This window comes from Salvelinus sp. IW2-2015, linkage group LG32 (genome assembly GCF_002910315.2).
Source record: "Salvelinus sp. IW2-2015 linkage group LG32, ASM291031v2, whole genome shotgun sequence".
Classification (NCBI taxonomy): Eukaryota; Metazoa; Chordata; class Actinopteri; order Salmoniformes; family Salmonidae; genus Salvelinus; species Salvelinus sp. IW2-2015.
The window spans coordinates 22,103,249-22,124,690 of NC_036871.1; the positions used below are offsets into that span (position 1 = coordinate 22,103,249).

The window sequence follows — 21,442 nt, forward strand, 5'->3', positions numbered from 1 at the left end:
GTATTTGGTAGCATTGCCTTTAAATTGTTTAACTTGGGTCAAACATCTCGAGTAGCCTTCGACAAGCTTCCCACGATAAGTTGGGTGATTTTTGGCCCATTCCTCCTGACAGAGCTGGTGTAACTGAGTCAGGTTGTTTGGCTTCTTTGCTCGCATACGCTTTTTCAGTTCTGCCCACACATTTTCTATAGCATTGAGGTCAGGGCTTTGTGATGGCCACTCTAATACCTTGACTTTGTTGTCCTTAAGCCATTTTGTCACAACGTTGGAAGTATGCTTGGGGTCATTGTTCATTTGGAAGACACATTTGTGACCAAGCTTTAACTTCCTGACTGATGTCTTGAGATGTTGCTTCAATATATCCACATCATTTTTCTTCCTCATGATGCCATCTATTTTGTGAAGTGCACCAGTCCCTCCTGCAGCAAAGCACCCCCACGACATGATGCTGCCACCCCCGTGCTTCACGGTTGGGATGGTGTACTTCGGCTTGCAAGCCTGCCCCTTTTTCTCCAAACATAACGATGGTCATTATGGCCAAACAGTTATATTTTTGTTTCATCAGACCAGAGGACATTTCTCCAAAAAAGTACGATCTTTGTCCCCATATGCAGTGGCAAACCGTAGTCTGCCTTTTTTATGGCGGTTTTGGAGCAGTGGCTTCTTCCTTGCTGAGCGGCCTTTAAGGTTATGTCGATATAGGACTCGTTTTACTGTGGCTATAGATACTTTGGTACCTGTTTCCTCCAGCATCTTCACAAGGTCCTTTGCTGTTGTTCTGTAATTGATTTGCACTTTTCGCACCAAACTACGTTCATCTCTAGGAGATAGAACACCTCTCTGTCCTGAGCGGTATGACGTCTGCGTGGTCCCATGGTGTTTATACTTGCGTACTATTGTTTGTACAGATGAACGTGGTACCTTCAGGTGTTTGGAAATTGCTCCCAAGGATGAACCAGACTTGTGGAGGTCTACAATTTTTTGCTGAGGTCTTGGCTGATTTCTTTTGATTTTCCCATGATGTCAAGCAGAGAGGCACTGAGTTTGAAGGTAGGCCTTGAAATACATCCACAGGTACACCTTCAATTAACTCAAATTATGTCAATTACCTGTCGGAAGCTTCTAAATCCATGACATCATTTTCTGGAATTTTCCAAGCTGTTTAAAGGCACAGTCAACTTGGTGTATGTAAACTGCTGACCCACTAGAATTGTGATACAGTGAATTATAAGTGAAATAATCTGTCTGTAAACAATTGTTGGAAAAAGGAGTTGTGTCATGCACAAAGTAGATGTCCTAACCGACTTGCAAAAACTATAGTTTGTTAACAAGAAATTTGTGGAGTGGTTAAAAACTAGTTTTAATGACTCCAACCTAAGTGTATGTAAACTTCCGACTTCAACTGTACAAGACCGGCAGCGATGTCGATCTTTAGTATGTGCCCTATATTTCTCCCTAAAGAAAGAAGATGAACTGCAGGTTCACGCTCTACAACAACATCCGTAGAGTACGACCTTTCCTCACACAGGAAGTGGCGCAGGTCCTAATCCAGGCACTCATCATATCCTGTCTGTACTACTGCAACACTCTGATGGCTGGGCTCCCCGCTTGTGCAATCAAACCCCTGCAACTTATCTAGAACGCCGCAGCCCATCTGATGTTCAACCTTCCCATGTTCTCCCATGTCACCCCACTCCTCCCTACACTCCATTGGCTTCCGGTGAAAGCTCGCATCCACTAGAAGATCATGATTCTTGCCTAGGGAGCAGCAAGGGGAATGCCCCTCCCTACATTTAGGCTATGCTCAAACCCTACACCCCAACCCGAGCTCTTTGTTCTGACACCTCAGGTCTCTTGGCCGTCCCAATCCTACAGGAGGTCAGCTCCTGCTCATCAACGCTCTACTTTGTCCTGGCACCCCAATGGTGGAACTAGCTTCCCTCTGATGCTACGACAGCAGAGTCCCTGCCCATCTTCTGAAAACAAAACATTTGCACTTGTCTTTTACTACTAGCACCGACTTTTCTGAAAAAATGTACTTACTACAACTGTGATATGTGGTTGTCTCACCTAGCTCGGGGGGCCCCCGAGTGGCGCAGCAGTCTAAGGCACTGCAACTCAGTGTTGGAGACGTCACTACAGACCCTGGTTTGTTTCCAGGCTGTATCACAACCGGCCGTGATTGGGAGTGTCATAGGGTGGCGCACAATTGGCCCAGCATTGTCCGGTTTAGGGTTTGGTAGGCCGTCATTGTAAAGAAGAATTTGTTCTTAAATGACTTGCCTAGTTAAATAAAGGATCAATTAAAAATTAAAACGCTATCTTAAGATGAATGCACTAAGTGTAAATTGCTTTGGATAAGAGCATCTGCTCAATGACTTAAATGTAAATGTGACTATGTAAGTAAATACATGTAAGTACTCTCTGTTGCATCACGGGTGAACACTCTTTGAAGATCCCTCATTTGGTTTTTAGACAACACTGCGGGGATAGTGACCAGACGTATAGTGTTCCAGACTTAATTGATTGATTGATTCATTGATTGATTTATTGATTTAAACATGTAGGGTTAATGGTTGTGTCATTTGGTTTCCAGACAACACGGCGGGGATAGTGACCAAGCGTGTGGGGTTCCAAATGCGGGTCCAGGAGTACTACGTGGTGCCTGTGGTGGTAGAGGACAGTGGCTACCCAGCCCAGAGCAGCACTGGCACCCTTACTGTCCGCGTGTGTGCCTGTGAGACCGACGGTTCCCTCCTGTCCTGCATGGCAGAAGCAGTCTTCCTACCAGTGGGTCTCAGCACCGGGGCAGTTATGGCCATTTTACTGTGCATGGTCATACTCCTGGGTAAGTCATGTCTGTCAGTCAGAGATTGTAGTGTAGAAACACAGTATCTCTGAATGTACAGTATACAGAATATTATTTCCATTTGACACCCACCTTGACGATGATAAATGGCAATAATGGTAATAACGGCTTCCTCCAAGTGTTAATTTCCTGCTATACACTGTAAATGTACATTATCATAATGTTAATGTGTACAATCACACACCAGGGGGAGCTGAAGTCCTAACGTACAGTAATGTCATTAAATTTACCGTTACAATTTGAAAAATGGCCCTTGAAACAATCCCATAATCATACTTGTAGGTCGATTTAGCTCACTTATCCTGGTCCAGCAATTACTCCCTACTTTCTCCTACTAAAGTATAATCTCTTACTATTGAATAACATAACACAGTGAGCACTATAGTAGTGTGGAGTAGGCTGCTGTGTTGTACTCTCTGCTGTCTGCCACTGGGAGGGAGGAAGAGAGAGGGAGGGAGAAGGAGAGATGAAAGCATTGTGAAACAGCCTTTCATCCTGTCTGACTGCTGCCTCAGTACAATAGTGACAGATGGCATGTCAGAAATGGATCATGGCTGGCCTCAGGCTGTGATTCCTTTAAGTTCTCCTGCTGAAAAAAAGAATGGCTGAAGAAAAGAGGAAATTAACTAATGGCTCCTCACACATGACATCCCACTGTCTCTCTTCCCATTGCCTCCTACAGTACCCTGAAAAGCTCTTGAAATTCACGTCACTGTATATTTTCACTGCAGTACATCTATGTATGGAGACGATAAAACGGTGGGTGTGGCGCGCTTGTTTGTTTTGTATTGTATTGATCGTGGTGCGCTTGTTTCTTTTCTATTGTAGTGATCGTGGTGCTCTACGTAGGCCTGAGACGGCAGAAGAAGAGGGAGACATTGATGTCGTCCAAGGAGGACATCAGGGACAACGTGATCCACTATGACGTCGAGGGGGGTGGCGAGGAAGACACCCACGCCTTCGACATGGGCACGCTGAGGAACACCAAGGCTATCAAGGAGAACATGCTCCGCCGGGGCACAGGGTCATGGTCAGATGTCACCACTCAAACTGAGATCAATGGGTCAACCCCTACTACAGAGGGCAGTACTAACATCATCAGGGACTATATTCACCAGCGTCTCCAGGAGAACCACCTGGGTTTCTCTGCTCCCCCGTATGACTCGCTGGCTACATACGCCTACGAGGGGGATGGGTCAGTGGCAGAGTCGCTGAGCTCCATCGAGTCGTGGACGGTGGACGGCCGTGAGGACTTCAGATACCTCAGCGAGTGGGGGCCGTCCTTCAAAACTCTGGCGGGGATATTAGACAAAGACAAAGCAGATCCTCCCACTGCGGAAGAGGAGGAGAGCTGAGAGTACTTGTAAAGACAGGAATGACAGAAAATACTATTTGATTTGCAAAAGTTGTTTTACTTTTATAGTACTTTTATAGACAATGGGAATAAAATACAAGCCGTTCACTTAAGTTTTTATCATAGTTTTGTGGTGGTTGTTGTTGTTTGTTTTTTGGTTAAAATAAACTTGACAAGCTATCAAAGTGCCTTGGGAACTGCTCTGTTTTTATCTAACTACAGAATCTAATAAATGTCTTTATTGTAAGAATGTAATAATCTATTGAAAAGAGACACCTCATCCATGCTCACATAGGCCAGATACACTCACCCACTTGAGCTAAACTGGGACTTTAGACCATAATCATTATGGCCCTTCAAAAGCATGCAGCTGTGAACTACAGTATTGTACAATAATCTTTACTTAAACCCTTCTCCATGGATTCTGATGAGCTAGCTAGAATTGAAGGTGGTGCTAATCACAATAGGCAAATTGTTTCTGTCGAAATCAAGATCCAACCAATGCTATTGTTTGTCTTGTTCATCTGCAAGGAGCTACAAGCTTTCATCCCCTTTCATTCTTGTCAAATTAAATGTCAAGTGATTTTTAAATGTCAACTGCAGTGGCATATTTTATTGTAATGCGATTCTCGCATTAATTATGCTAACGACTGTAAGGATAAGACGATTATCTTGAAAATTATAAGCTTTCTAGTTCACCATACTCAAAATGGTTTAAACACTTAGATGTTTACATTTCGTACTTTGACTTTACAGAAAAGTAAGCAGGGTAGGATCAGACAGTTTCAGTGCATTATTTGATTTGTTCATCTATGTTTATCCACATAACCTTTTCAATATATGTTGATCTACTTGAAAGCATACATTAACATAGAACATTGTATCCTTTTGAGTTTTGTTTCATATACTGTATGTTGTGATAATACATTAACACACACTCCTAGAGTAGGCAAGTGATAAACAGTTATTTATTCTTCTCACGTGCATTAGCATGTGTGTCACTTGTCGTAGTAAGCAAATAGAATATGAACCTAAAAGTCGCACCTTGAAGGTGACGAAGAAATATATAATTCCATTTTTATTGTGCAGGTAAAAGCAACATAAATCATTTTTAAGTGTGTGGCTCATCAAACATGCAATATCAACACACAGCGTTATTCTACTCCCAGAGAACAACGTTGCATGTTGACCCTAATAAACATGTCATCATACTAAATCAATATTATGTTATTCACATCTACAGCAGTAACCCACAGCCCCCAGGCCAGAAGCACCTCTGGAAGTGAAAACATGGATCAAGACATCATAATCATCAGGCTGCTAAGCTACTGGTATCCCACTGCATAGTATCATGTTCCTTGCTCACATGCTGGGGCCTAAATTGGCCAATCTAATTCAGTGCAAAGACATATTAATGAATTCCCTTTTCCCCAATACTATACCACAAGCAGAGCTCTAGATTTACCCTGTTTTATTTATGCAGTTGAAATGGCATATTCTGAGGAATTCCCTTCTCTTTTATTTCACCATTATTTTGACAGGGAATCTGCGGAGACAAAGGTTTCTGTCACAGATGAGCCCTGCATCACATCAATACACATCAATATACATTATGCACACCATTATACACATCATTATACACATCAATACATATCAATAAACATTATGCACACCATTATACACATCATTATACACGTCAATACACATCAAAGCAAAACACGATCATAGAAAACAAACACATTTTTCAGTAAATGGTCAATAAGTCTAGTTGATTTGCCCTAGAGGCACCAATTCATCAAATTTTAGAGAGCCTTGGAGATTATTCCATAAGTAAGGTGAAAATAAACTAAAAGCAGATTTACCTCTCAGTGGAGTTCGAAGGGATCTCCAGAGTTAGCCATCCCTGAGACTGAGTGTGGTATCTCGTACATCTGTAAGATAACAATGAAGTAAGGTACGGCGGAGGTTTACGCAGGAGGGCTTTATAAACAAAAAGAGTGCAATGCATTGATCAATGAGACCTCAGAGAGGGCCAGTCTACTTTCTAATACAGAATGCAGTGATGTGTACTGAACCTATCACCTGTAATAAGTGTTGTGTGCTATGATAAACAGCTGCATTCATATACAGTGGCTTGCGAAAGTATTCACCCCCCTTGGCATTTTTCATATTTCATATTACAACCTGAAATTTAAATGTATTTTTATTTGGAGTTCATGTAATGGACATACACAAAATAGTCCAAATTGGTGAAGTGAAAGTAAAAAGATAACTTCTTTCAAAATATTCAGAAAAATAAAAAACGGAAAAATGGTGTGTGCATATGTATTCACCGCCTTTGCTATGAAGCCCCTAAATAAGATCTGGTGCAACCAATTACCTTCAGAAGTCACATAATTAGTTAAATAAAGTCCATCTGTGTGCAATCTAAATGTCACATGATCTGTCACATGATCTCAGTATATATACACCTGTTCTGAAAGGCCCCAGAGTCTGCAACACCACTAAGCAAGGGGCTCCACCAAGCAAGCGGCACTATAAAGACCAAGGAGCTCTCCAAACAGGTCAGGGACAAAGTTGTGGAGAAGTACAGATCAGGGTTGGGTTACAAAAATATCTGAAACTTTGAACATCCCACGGAGCACCATTAAATCCATTATTAAAAAATGGAAAGAATATGGCACCACAACAAACCTGCCAAGAGAGGGCCGCCCATCAAAACTCATGAACCATGCAAGGAGGGCATTAATCAGAGAGGCAACAAAGAGACCAAAGATAACCTTGATGGAACTGCAATGCTCCACAGCGGAGATTGGAGTATCTCTCCATAGGATCATTTTAAGTCATACACTCCACAGAGCTGGGCTTTACGGAAGAGTGGCCAGAAAAAAAGCCATTCCTTAAAGAAAAAAATAAGCAAACACATTTGGTGTTCGCCAAAATGCATGTGGGAGACTCCCCAAACATATGGAAGAAGGTACTCTAATCAGATGAGACTAAAATATTGCTTTTTGGCCATCAAGGAAAACGCTATGTCTGGCGCACACCCAACACCTCTCATCACCCCGAGAACACCATCCCCACAGTGATGCATGGTGGTGGAAGCATCATGCTGTGGGGATGTTTTTCACTGGTCAGAAGTGAAGGAATGATAGATGGCGCTAAATACAGGGAAATTCTTGAGGGAAACCTGTTTTAGTCTTCCAGAGATTTGAGACTGGGACGGAGGTTCACCTTCCAGCAGGACAATGACCCTAAGCATACTGCTAAAGTAACACTCAAGTGGTTTAAGGGGAAACATTTAAATGTCTTTGAATTTAAATGGCCTAGTCAATGCCAAGACCTCAATCCAATTGAGAATCTGTGATATGACTTAAAAATTGCTGTACACCAGCGGAACCCATCCAACTTGAATGAGCTGGAGCAGTTTTGCCTTGAAGAATGGCCAAAATCCCAGTGGCTAGATGTGCCAAGCTTATAGAGACATACCCCAAGAGACTTGCAGCTGTAATTGCTGCAAAAGGTGGCTCTACAAAGTATTGACTTTGGGGGGGTTGAATAGTCATGCACGGGGTTGAATAGTTTCTGTTTTTTATCTTATTTCTTGTTTGTTTCACCCCAAAAATTATTTTGCATCTTCAAAGTGGTTGGCATGTTATGTCAATCAAATGATACAAACCCCCCAAAAATCTATTTTAATTAAATGTGGTAAGGTAACAAAATAGGACAAATGCCAAGGGGGTGAATACTTTCGCAAGCCACTGTATAACTGATCAAATTATGAAAGACAAGCATTGTAATTTTGAATTCCGTAAAGTGAGTGTGGAAGAAGTAAAAATAATATTGCTGTCTATCAACAATGACAAGTCACCAGGGTCTGAAAACTTGGATGGATAATTCCTGAGGATAATAGCAGATGAAATTCTTATCCATATCTTCAATCTAAGCTTACTAGAAAGTGTGTGCCCTCAGGCCTGGAGGGAAGCAAGAGTAATTCCGCTACGCAAGAATAGTAAAGCCCCCTTTACTGCCTCAAATGGCCAAACAATCAGCCTGTTACCAACCCTTAGAAAACTTTTGGAGAAAATTGTGTTTTGTCAGATACAATGCCATTTTACTGTAAACAAATTGACAACAGGCTTTCAGCACGCTTATAGGGAGGGACATTCAACAAGCACAGCTCTTACTCAAATGACTGATGACTGGCTGAGAGAAATGAATAATACAAAAATTGTGGGAGCTGTTTTGTTAGACTTCAGTGTGGCTTTTGACGTTATCATTCATAGTCTGCTGATGGAAAAACGTATGAGTTATGGCTTTACACCCCCTGCTATATTGTGGATAAAGAGTTACCCGTCTAACAGAACACAGAGGTTGTTCTTTAATAGAAGCCTTTCCAACATAATCCAGGTAGAATCAGGAACTCCCCAGGGCAGCTGTCTAGGCCCCTTACTTTTTTTCAATCTTTACTAAGAACAGGGCTCCGGGCAGCCGAGCGGAAATGGAGGAAAACTCGCCTCCCTGCGGACCTGGCATCCTTTCATTCCCTCCTCTCTACATTTTCCTCTTCTGTCTCTGCTGCTAAAGCCACTTTCTACCACTCTAAATTCCAAGCATCTGCCTCTAACCCTAGGAAGCTCTTTGCCACCTTCTCCTCCCTCCTGAATCCTCCTCCCCCTCCCCCCCCTCCTCCCTCTCTGCAGATGACTTCGTCAACCATTTTGAAAAGAAGGTCGACGACATCCGATCCTCGTTTGCTAAGTCAAACGACACCGCTGGTTCTGCTCACACTGCCTACCCTGTGCTCTGACCTCTTTCTCCCTCTCTCTCCAGATGAAATCTCGCGTCTTGTGACGGCCGGCCGCCAACAACCTGCCCGTGACCCTATCCCCTCCTCTCTTCTCCAGACCATTTCCGGAGACCTTCTCCCTTACCTCACCTCGCTCATAACCTCATCTGACCGCTGGCTACGTCCCTTCCGTCTTCAAGAGAGCGAGAGTTGCACCCCTTCTGAAAAAACCTACACTCGATCCCTCCGATGTCAACAACTACAGACCAGTATCCTCTTTTCTTTTCTCTCCAAAACTCTGAACGTGCCGTCCTTGGCCAGCTCTCCCGCTATCTCTCTCAGAATGACCTTCTGATCCAAATCAGTCAGGTTTCAAGATAGTCATTCAACTGAGACTGCTCTTCTCTGTATCACGGAGGGCCTCCGCACTGCAAAGCTAACTCTCTCTCCTCTGCTCTCATCCTTCTAGACCTATCGGCTCCTTCGATACTGTGAACCATCAGATCCTCCTCTCCACCTCTCCGAGTTGGCATCTCCGGCGCGGCCCACGCTTGGATTGCGTCCTACCTGACAGGTCGCTCCTACCAGGTGGCGTGGCGAGAATCTGTCTCCTCACCACGTGCTCTCACCACTGGTGTCCCCCAGGGCTCTGTTCTAGGCCCTCTCCTATTCTCGCTATACACCAAGTCACTTGGCTCTGTCATAACCTCACATGGTCTCTCCTATCATTGCTATGCAGACGACACACAACTATCTTCTCCTTTCCCCCTTCTGATGACCAGGTGGCGAATCGCATCTCTGCATGTCTGGCAGACATATCAGTGTGGTGACGGATCACCACCTCAAGCTGAACCTCGGCAAGAGGAGCTGCTCTTCTCCCGGGGAAGGACTGCCCGTTCCATGATCTGCGCATCACGGTTGACAACTCCATTGTGTCCTCTCCCAGAGCGCTAAGAACCTTGGCGTGATCCTGGACAACACCTGTCGTTCTCAACTAACATCAAGGCGGTGGCCCGTTCCTGTAGGTTCATGCTCTACAACATCCGCAGAGTACGACCTGCCTCACACAGGAAGCGGCGCAGGTCCTAATCCAGGCACTTGTCATCTCCGTCTGGATTACTGCAACTCGCTGTTGGCTGGCCTCCTGCCTGTGCCATTAAACCCCTACAACTCATCCAGAACGCCGCAGCCCGTCTGGTGTTCAACCTTCCAAGTTCTCTCACGTCACCCCCCGCTCCTCCGCTCTCTCCACTGCTTCCAGTTGAAGCTCGCATCCGCTACAAGACCATGGTGCTTGCCTACGGAGCTGTGAGGGGACGCACCTCAGTACCTCCAGCTCTGATCAGGCCCTACACCCAACAAGGGCACTGGCGTTCATCCACCTCTGGCCTGCCGCCTCCCTACCACTGAGAAGTACAGTTCCGCTCAGCCAGTCAAAACTGTTCGCTGCTCTGGCCCCCAATGGTGGAACAAACTCCCTCACGACGCCAGGACAGCGGAGTCAATCACCACCTTCCGGAGACACCTGAAACCCCACCTCTTTAAGGAATACCTAGGATAGGATAAAGTAATCCTCTCACCCCCCCCCCCCCCTTAAAAGATTTAGATGCACTATTGTAAAGTGCTGTTCCACTGGATGTCATAAGGTGAATGCACCAATTTGTAAGTCGCTCTGGATAAGAGCGTCTGCTAAATGACTTAAATGTAAATGTAAAATGACATGCCACTGCCCTTGAGTAAAGCCAGTGGGGCTATGTATGCGGATGACTCAACACTATACACGCCAGCTACTACAGCGAGTGAAATCACTGCAACACTTAAGAAAGAGATGTAGTTTCAGAATGGGTGGCAAGGAATAAATTAGTCTTAAATATTTAAAAAACTAAAAGCATTGTATTTGGGAAAAATCATTCACTAAACCATAAACCTCAACTAATTATTGTAATGCATCGTGGAAATTGAGCAAGTTGAGGTGACTAAACTGCTTGGAGTAATCCTGGATTGTAAACTGTCATGGTCAAAACATGTTAATACAAAAGTAGCTAACAAGGCACTATCAACAAGGCAGGTCCTAGATGCTCTAGTTTTGTTGCAACAGGACTACTGTTCAGTCAGGTGGTCAGGTGCCACAAAGAGGGACCTCGGAAAATTACAATTGGCTCAGAACAGGGCAGCATGGCTGGCCCTTAAATGCACATGGAGAGCTAGTAATAATGATAATGCATGTAAATCTCTCATGGCTTAAAGTGGAGGATAGATTGACAACATCACTACTTGTTTTTGTAAGAAGTGTTGACATGCTGAAGTGTCTGTTTAAACTACTAGCACACAACTTGGACACCCATGCATACCCCACAAGACATGCCGCCCAATCCCCAAGTCAAGAACAGACTATGGGAGGCACACAGTACTACATAGAGCCATGGCTACATGGAACTCTATTCCACATCAGGTAACTGATGCAAGCAGTAGAATCGGATAAAAAAAACAGAAAAAAATACACATTATGGAACAGCGGGACTGTGAAGAGACACACACAGGCACAGACACACATGCACATGATAAGACACGCACTCGTGCACATGGATGTTGTGCACATGGATGTTGTATCGTAGATATGTGGTGGTGGAGAGGTGGCCTAAGGGAACACACTAAATGTGTTGGGTAAGGTGGCATGAAATGTAATGTTGTGTAGTATTTTAAACTGTATGTAACTGTCTTATGTTGCTGGACACCAGGAAGAGTAATGAGGATCCATAATAAATACAATTCAATACAGGTGTACAGTTCGGGAAAAAATGCAGATTGACTAACATTGTATATAGACAGTAAACAGTACAGGACCTAAAATCCTGTGGGACACCTTTCGTAATATCAGGGAAACCAGATTTAACACCATAAGAAAAAAAACACATTGTGTCCTGCCTGTCAAGTCATTTTCAAACCAATTACATGACACCTGATCCATACAGATTACAGACAATCTTTGAATCAATAGTGGTCAACAGTATTGAAAGTCTTCAATAAGTCAATTAAGAGGGCAGCACAGTGCATCCTCCTATCCATACCCTTTACCACATAATTTAACACCAAGGTTGCAGCAGAGGTGGTGCTATGACCGGGCCTGAAACCAGACTGGTGAACACAGAATACAGCTCGTAGCTAGGAAGGATCTAAGCTGACAGTTGATTAGGCAAGACAATTTCGAGATAGGTCAATAATTATTTAGGTTGGAAGGGTTACCACCTTTGTGGAGCGGGAGCACATGGGCTGCCTTCCAAACCCTGGGGATAGCACCCAAGATAATAGTCAGATTAAAAATATCAATATCAATGTCAATGACTCCTTAATCAGGGGAGCAGAACGCTGCAGCAAGAAAGGATCAAGGAAATCAGCCCCATCAAGGCATCAAGCACATCACAAGTAGAAAGTTGTTGCAATGAAAACAAAGATTCACAAGAAGTTGATTAAAAGCATCACTTACTGTATGAAATGTGACTCAGTAATGATGCCAGAGTCTGACATAACTTGCCTAGGCAGGGAAGGAGAGAAATGTCCACGCTTCAGTGCATTAACTATTGTCCTCAATTTTGACAGATCACTTGCAGAGTCTGTGATAGAACTAACCCTAACCCTATTTTTCAATTGCCTGTGCAACTTCCTGTGTGAGGTAGGGTCGTACTCTAAGGTTGTTGTAGAGCATGAACCTGCAGGAGTGAGTCACTGCTTTGATGTTTGCAGAGAACGACAGGGTGTTGTCCAGACGTCACGCAAAGGGTCCTTTGCACTTTGCAAGCGGGCAGGCCTTCCCCGGGGAGAAGAGAAGCTCCGTCTTGTCGAGGTTGAGCTTGAGGTAGTGGGCCGACATCCAAGCTGAGATATCTACCATTCACACAGAGATCCATGTCGCCACCTGCGTGTCAGAAGGGGGGAACGAGAAAAGTAGTTGAGTGTCATCCGCATAGCAATTATAGGAGAGACCATGTGAGGACATGACAGAGCCACGTGACTTGGTGTATAGAGAGAAGAGGAGGGGGACTAGAACAAAGCCCTGGGGGACACCAGTATTGAGAGTACGTGGTGCAGACACAGATCCTCTCCACGTCACCTGGTAGGAGTGACCTGCCAGGTAGGATGCAATCCAAGAGTGTGCGGAGCCTGAGACGCCCAACCCTGAGAGGATGTAGAGGAGGAGCTGATGGTTCATGGTGACGAAGGTAGCGGATAGATCTAGGAGGATGAGAACAGAGGAGAGAGTATCAGCTTTGATAGTGTGGAGAGCCTCTATAACACAAAGGAGAACAGTCTTGGTTGAGTGACATGTCTTGAAGCCTGACTGGTTAGGGTCAAGAAGATCAAATCTGAGAGATAGCAAGAGAGTTGGTCAGAGACAGCACGCTCAAGTGTTTTGGAAAGAAAATAAAGAAGGGATACCGGTCTGTAGTTTTTGACGTCAGAGAGTTCGAGTGTTGGTTTCTTGTGGACGGGAGCGACTTTGAAGTCAGAGGGGATGCAGCCAGTTGTCATGGATTAGTTGATGAAGAAAGTGATGATTGATAGAAGCTCTCCAGAGATGATCTGAAGAAGGGGATAGGGTCAAGCAGGCAGGTTGTCAGGCGGTTGGACCTCACTAGTCGCAGGATTTCATCTGGAGAGAGGGGGGAGAAAGTGGTCAAGGCGTAGGGTAGTTCTATGTTTGTAGGACTAATGGACTCAAAAGGCTGAGTGAATGAGGAGCGGATGTTGTCAACCTTCTTTTCAAAGTAGTATGCAAAGTCGTCCACAGAGAGGGAGGGAGAGGGAGGGGTTGATTAAGGAGGGAGGAGAAGGTGTAAAATAGTTTCCTAGGGTTAGGCTTACATTTTTAAGTGATAGAAAGTGGCTTTAGCAGTGGAAGTGAAGTTAGAGAGGTGGGAGTGAAAGGATGATAGTTCCTCTGGAAGTTAATTTTTGCTCAGTTTTTGCTCAGCTGCCCGCTCCTCCTATGACTCACAATGAGTCACTCAGCCATAGAGCAGGCGAGGTAGGCTGAGCTGGCTGGGAGGAAAGGGACAGTGTGAGTCATAGGAGGCTGAAAGGGAGGAGAGTAGGGTCAAAGAGGCAGAATCAGGAGACAGGAGGGAGAAAGATTTAGCAGAAGGGAGAGATGATAGGATAGAAGAGGAGAGAGTAGTGGGAGAGAGAGAGATTGCAAAGATTGCGATGGCGCATGACCATCTGTGTAGGGGCTGAGTGGCTATGGTTGGAGGAGAAGAAGACAGAAAAGAAAACAAAGTAGTGAGCAGAGACCTGAATGTGCAGTGAGATTAGTAGCCAAACAGCCTCTAGTAAAGATTAGGTTAAGCGTATTGCCTGCCTTGTGAGTGGGAGGGGGCTATAAATGGGTAAGGTCAAAGGAGGCATGGGGTGGAAAGAAATTAATTGAAGGCAGACATCGGGAGGTTGACATCACCCAGTACAATGAGCGGTGAGCCATCGTCAGGAAATTAGCTTATCAAGGTGTCAAGCTCATTGAGGAACTCTCTAAGGGCACCTGGTGGGCAATAGATGACAACAATGTTAAGCTTGAGTGGACAAGTAACAGTGACAGCATGGAATTCAGATGAGGAGGTGAACAGGAGAGTGAGTGAGGGAGAAAAGAGAAAATCTCAAAATTATAATAGTTTTGTGACAAAACAAGCAACTATAGTGTAGAGAATCATTGTACCATCTAAACCACTGTGAAATATATTTTCCATAAATATTGTATTTTCAGCTGTTTGAAGCTGGTGTACAAAACTGAAAGTATAAGACGCAAAATCTAAACTTCAGAACAGGAAGCATAAATACAGAGCACATAGAACACATTTGCTTTCAATGAAAATGACTGATATATAACTCACATTTCTATGTGAATTTCGTCAGGTCACCCAAAAAGTTAAATATTGCAGCTTTAAAGGGAAATTGTAAATTGTAAATTGTTCAACTTTATATTCATTATCTTCAGTGTTCACATCAACATATGTGAACACTGCCCATTTCTATGTTTTGTAGTAAAAAAGATAGAGGAAGATATGACATCATCGATGTGCATTGTATGATTTTAACCAATTATGAGTCGGCATTGCCTACTAATTGGTTAATGATGTCATTGGATACACTTATCTTCCTCCATCTTTTTTTGTGCAAAACATGGAAACACACAATATTTATATATTCACTACCGTTCAAAAGTTTGGGGTCACTTAGAAATGTCCTTTCCATGAAAACATACATGAAATTAGTTGCAAAATGAATAGGAAACATAGTCAAGACGTTGACAAGGTTATAAATCATGTTTTCTTTTTGTTGTTTTTTACTCCAATTAAGCGCCGTCCATAGGGTATGGCATGGCATTGCAAAATGGAGTGATGGCCTTCCTTCTTCAAGATCCTATTGACCCTGTACAAATCTCCCACTTTACCACCACCAAAGCACCCGCAGACCATCACATTGCCTCCCCCATGCTTGACAGATGGCGTCAAGCACTCCTCCAGCATCTTTTAATTTTGTCTTTGTCTCACGAATGTTCTTCTTTGTGATCCGAACACCTCAAACTTAGATTTGTCTGTCCATAACACTTTTTTCCAATCTTCCTCTGTCCAGTGTCTGTACTCTTTTTCCCATCTTAATCTTTTATTTTTTATTGGTCAGTCTGAGATATGGCTTAGATGGAATAGCCTTCATTTCTCAGAACAAGAATACACTGACAAGTTTCCGAAGAAAGGACTTTGTTTCTGGCCATTTTGAGCCTGTGATCGAACCCACAAATGCCAATGCTCCAACTAGTCTAAAGAAGGCCAATTTTATTGCTTCTTAAATCAGCACAACAGTTTTCAGCTGTGCTAACATAATTGCAAAAGGGTTTTCTAATGATCAATTTGCCTTTTAAAATTATAAACTTGGATTAGCTAACACAACGTACCATTGGAACAGAGGAGTGATGGTTGGTGATAATGGACCTCTGTACGCCTATGTACTGTAGGTATTCCATAAAAAATCTGCCGTTTCCATCTAAAATAGTCATTTACAACATTTACAACGTCTACACTGTATTTCTGATCAGTTTGATGTTATTTTCATGGACAAAAATAAATTGCTTTTCTTTAAAAAACAAAGACATTTCTAAGTGACCCCAAACTTTTGAATGGTAGTGTATGTTGATGTTGAAGTGGTGCTGGAGATGATGAATATGAAGTAAAACATGTTTTTAGATTTCTCTTTAAAGACGCACTCGAGCTATTTTTGTACTTTTCCTGTTGAGAAACAATATCCCACGTATGAATACAGTACTGTACACACACTTAAGGGGAACAAAAATATGTTTGAGCAAAGTAGTTTTTTTGCAAACTTCAAGGAGTAGGCCAAATTAATAAGGAGTAGGTCTTATGGTGCCCTCTGATGTCATTGGCCTCCCGCCATGCTTGCAAGAACAGTAGAGGAGCAATAGAGAACAGAAGAGGAAAGGCCCACCCCCGTACTTGTGCCATGTCATGAGGATACCTCAACCATTTATTGAGATGTGCCTTTTCTTAAGTAAATCAGCTGATAACAGAGGTGAAAAGGAGACTGGAGTGCGACTTTAATCTTCACATGGATGATTCACCATCTGATAAAGTATCTTAAATAATGTGGCCTTATATTAACAGTTGCGTAATATCTTAGTGCTGTAAGGATTTTTAATTGTTAATGGTAGTCCATTATAAACTGAACAACGCTTCAGTACTCCATGATAATTCCTAGAAGAACCTATTTGTTTTCTCTGTCTCTAACATATGGCAATTTTGAATATGATAGAGCCAATTATAATACTTTACATCTGAGGTTTTCTTTAAGATACTCTAATTTGATGAATTTGATTTATAAACTGAAGGTTATTTTCAGAGATTTGAAGTCTGATTATATTCAGGTCAAATCCTGTCCTCAGAATGAACAAAAATAATAACCTAGATAAGACATTTATTGAGTGCTTTTGGATGTGCATATGCTACAGTACACATACACAGTACATTATCCTACTGTACAGTGCATTCGGAATGGATTCAGACCCCTTGACTTTTTCCACATTTTGTTAAGTTACAGCTTTATTCTAAAGTTGATTAAATTGCTTTTTTCCCTCATCAATCTACACACAATACCCCATAATGACAAAGAAAAACAGTTTTTTAGAAATTGTAGCAAATGTATTACAAATGAAAACAGAAATACTTTATTTACATAAGAAATTCAGACCCTTTGCTATGAAACTCGAAATTGAGCTCAGGTGCATCCTGTTTCCATTGATCATCTTTGAGATGTTTCTACAACTTGATTGGAGTCCACCTGTGGTAAATTCAATTGATTGGACATGTTTTGAAAAGGCACACACCTGTTTATATCAGGTCCTACAGTTGACAGTGCATGTCAGAGCAAAAACCAAGCCATGATGTCGAAGGAATTGTCCGTAGAGCTCCGAGACAGGATTGTGTCGAGGGACAGATCTGGGGAAGGGTATCGAAACATTTCTGCAGCATTGAAGGTTGCCAAGAACACAATGGCCTCCATCATTCATAAATGGAAGAAGTTTGGAACCACCAAGACTCTTCATAGAGCTGGCCGTCCGGCCAAACTGAGCAATCGGGAGAGAAGGGCCTTGGAAAGGGAGATGACCAAGAACCCGATGGTCACTCTGACAGAGCTCCATAGTTCCTCTGTGGAGATGGGAGAACCTTCCAGAAAGACAACAATCTCTGCAGCACTCCACCAATCAGGCCTTTATGGTAGTGGCCAGATGGAAGCCACTTCTCAGTAAAAGGCACATGACAGCCCACTTGGAGTTTGCCAAAAGGCACCTACAGGACTCTCAGACCATGAGGAACAAGATTCTCTGGTCTGATGAAACCAAAATTGAGCTCTTTCATCTGAAAGCCAAGAGTCACGTCTGGAGGAACCCTGTCACCATCCTTACAGTGAAGCATGATGGTGGCAGCATCATGCTGTAGGGATGTTTTTAGAGGCAGGGACTGGGAGACTAGTCAGGATCGAGGGAAATATGAACCGAGCAAAGTACAGAGAGATCCTTCATGAAAACCTGCTCCAGAGCGCTCAGGACCTCATACTCGGGCTAAAGTTCCCCTTCCAACAGGACAACGTCCCTAAGCACACAGCCAAGACAATGTAGGAGTGGCTTCGGGACAAGTCTCTGAATGTCCTTGAGTGGCCCAGCCAGAGCCCAGACTTGAACCAGATCGAACATCTCTGAAGAGACYAAAAAATATCTGTGCAGCGACGCTCCCCATCAAACCTGACAGAGCTTGAGAGTATCTGCAGAGAAGAGTGAGAGAAACTCCCCAAATACATTTGTGCCAAGCTTATACCTTCATACCCAAGGAGACTTGAGACTATAATCAACAAAGTACTGAGTAAAGGGTCTGAATTCTCATGTAAATGAGATACGTTTTTTTATTTTTTATACATTTGCAAAAAAATCCAAAAAACTGTTTTTGCTTTGTCATTATGGGGTATTGTGTGTGGATTGATGAGGGAGGAATAAAAGCTATTTAATMAATTTTAGAAAGGCTGCAACATAACAAAATGTGGAAAAATTCAAGGGGTACGGCGCATCAATGTTAGCCTGTGTTTATTATAATACTTAGCTGCATTTCTAGTTGACCAGAAGACACACAGTGGGGAGTTCCATTACGTTTTCTATCAAAGAGTGACAATTGTAAAGACTATTTTCCCCAAGGAGTACTACAGTATTCCCCAAGGAATGTGCCAGTCAGTCCCCTTCCCACCCTTTGGATTTAAATGTATTATTCTATTAGCTCATACTTTGCATCAATTTGAGTGTTCCCTATGTTACAATGCTGCAGATGTATTTATTTTTTCTTTTGGAATATAGTGTGTCTGTTGCACTCTGCCAAATGTCTAATTGGTGTGTTGTAATCCATTCAGTACAGTCGCAGCAGCCTGGGGTAGAGTCAGGGGGATACAATACATCGTATTGATTGTCCTGTTAAATCGAGTGCCATTATTTTCTATCAGACCCAATTGATTACACAGCTGTGAGTGCAAGAGCAGAGAAGAGTGTGTGTGTGTGTGTGTGTGTGTGTGTGTGTGTGTGGGTGTGTGTGTGTGTGTGTGTGTGGTGTGTGTGTGTGTGTGTGTGTGTGTGTGTGTGTGTGTGTGTGTGTGTGTGTGTGTGTGTGTGTGTGTGTGTGTGTGAGAGCGAGAAATTGTGAGAGAGAGGGGGGAGGAGAGAAAAATAGAGCGATAGAGAGAGTGGAGAGAGGGGGACCAATAAAGGGAGAGAGAGCAGACTGGCAGAGTATTGTGCTGGCATTCTCTCCTTTCCCCCAGCTTTTTCACTATCCTTTTTCTTGTAATGGACATTTTTTCCTTGGAGCTGTTCTCGACGGTGCTGAAATGAGGACAATGCACATCCCTAGGTCTCGTGGGTGACTGGATGTGGAGTTGTTCATTCTTTACGCCATCCGGAATTGAGCGTATGCATTGCATTCCCCTCTGCATGTGGTTTCTGTACCTGATCCACGTGGCTTTGAGATGGAGCCCTGAGATTTAACTGAAAGTGAAACAGGTAGGATGGAACACTTCTGAGATGTTCTAGTTGATAGAAAATGTTGTTTTCAGTTGCTTTTTAAAGAACGCTTTGTGTGTGATTTTTAAGAGAGACATTTCCGGCTTGGGGAATTTTCACTCATAAGGGATGGATTTTGTTGTGTTGTCTAATGAGAGATTTTAAGAGAATGTTCAGAGGATGTGGTGGAGGAGACTAGAATGGACATGAACCTTCTTATGACAGTCAAAAGGTCAGCCATGTTGGTCAGGGAGTTGGTCAACCATGGTTTCCCAGTGCTGTGATAAGATCATGTTTAAAACAATGAATGTGAAAAAAAAATCTGAACTGTATGTGTGTTAGCTAGCTGGCCAGACAGTTTTAGAGAAAGTATTCCATTAATTATAAAAATGAACTGCCAATATGCCAACATTCAATTTAAACAGTGCAGTCAATCCCTAGTCATAAACTGGCTCAAATCAGTTGATAATAGGACTTAGACAAGTTGTAAATGCAACAATTAAGTGATAATGCCAGAGAAGCCGAGGTTTGTAGGATATATTGGCACGGGTGTTGTTAGAGAGACGAAGTCGAGGGGCGACAAACCTTGTCAATATATCCTACAAACACCGACTTAGAGGGTATTATCACTTTTATACTATGGGTTACCAACATATTCCAATAATGGTTTACATATTTTCATAAAAAACGTTATTTTGATGGTTTTATTCATACTATTTCATCCTTCCCCATGATATAGTCCCGACACAAATCTAGGGTTGCTACCCAACCCGGCTGGTCATTCATTCTATCGATTTGATTGCCAGAGACGCGACACAGTCGATCAGTGTTTTTGTTCTGCATCTACAGACACAACCAAGTATTTTGTTCTAAATGTTTCATTACCATACTGGCTGGCAACGTTCCTATCCCTTGCTTGCTAGCTAGCCAACTACGGCTAACTTACWGTACATTCACGTCAAACAGTGCAGCCAGAATAACAACAAAGTAGCTGCATTTGCATTTGTTTAAGCTGTTTTCTAGTGACATGTATTTGGATACATCCATAACAATGAGCTAATGAGGCCTGATATCACCTGGCATAGAAAATGGGCTCTCTCGTCAGGACAGTGTTGTTCAGAGAAGCTAGCCAACAACACAGCTAACACAATCACTTCAAACTGAAGCTGGAAATACTGCACTTTCATTTGACCTTTTTTCAATTGACATTTCTTTGTCTATATCCATGAAATGATGCTGAATTTGAATATTGAAACAATGTTGCAAATGTAGGAAAAACAGACGGCAAGGTTTATACAAATCTCTGCTGTTGAAAACTAAATGTTAGTCTAAATGAAATGTGAGAATGTCTAGATGCTTTTTATAGTGGAGATCAAATGTATAAATTGCCTGTCTGGGCCGATGAGCCAGTGGATTGCACAGTCAGATGGGACAAAGTAAATCGCCAATTCAACATCATACTGTAGATTTAGCTGGTGGTAACTTGTGGAATAGACACCGGCTGGAATGCAGTTTTTGTCACGCCCTGGCCTTAGTTATCTTTGTTTTCTTTATTATTTTAGTTAGGTCAGGGTGTGACATGGGGGATGTATGTGTTTTGTATTGTCTAGGGGTTTTGTATGGTTATGGGGCAGTGTGTAGTCTAGGGTTATGTATGTCTATGGTTGCCTAGATTGGTTCTCAATTAGAGACAGCTGTCTATCGTTGTCTCTGATTGGGAACCATATTTAGGCAGCTATATTCATTAGGTAGTTCGTGGGTGATTGTCTATGTCTTTATGTTAGTTGCTTGTGTCTGCACTTTCGTTTTATAGCTTCACGGTCGTTTGTTGTT

At 42.9% G+C, this 21,442-nt stretch overlaps 2 protein-coding genes across 2 annotated transcripts in view; both read left to right on the plus strand.

The window, feature by feature from the left end:
- The window catches only part of LOC111956476 (cadherin-12-like), a 37,969-nt gene extending 33,580 nt beyond the window's left edge, over window positions 1-4,389 (plus strand). Inside the window, exons 11-12 of the mRNA XM_023976915.2 lie at window positions 2,597-2,848; window positions 3,698-4,389. Coding sequence (XP_023832683.1) covers window positions 2,597-2,848; window positions 3,698-4,224 — 779 coding nt within the window. The 3' untranslated portion in view covers window positions 4,225-4,389. The remainder of the gene's footprint in view (window positions 1-2,596; window positions 2,849-3,697) is intronic.
- Window positions 4,390-19,298: 14,909 nt separating this feature from the next.
- Window positions 19,299-21,442, plus strand: part of cdh18a (cadherin 18, type 2a) — a 69,159-nt gene continuing 67,015 nt past the window's right edge. Inside the window, exon 1 of the mRNA XM_023976725.2 lies at window positions 19,299-19,609. The gene's annotated coding sequence lies outside the window, so the exon portion shown is untranslated. The remainder of the gene's footprint in view (window positions 19,610-21,442) is intronic.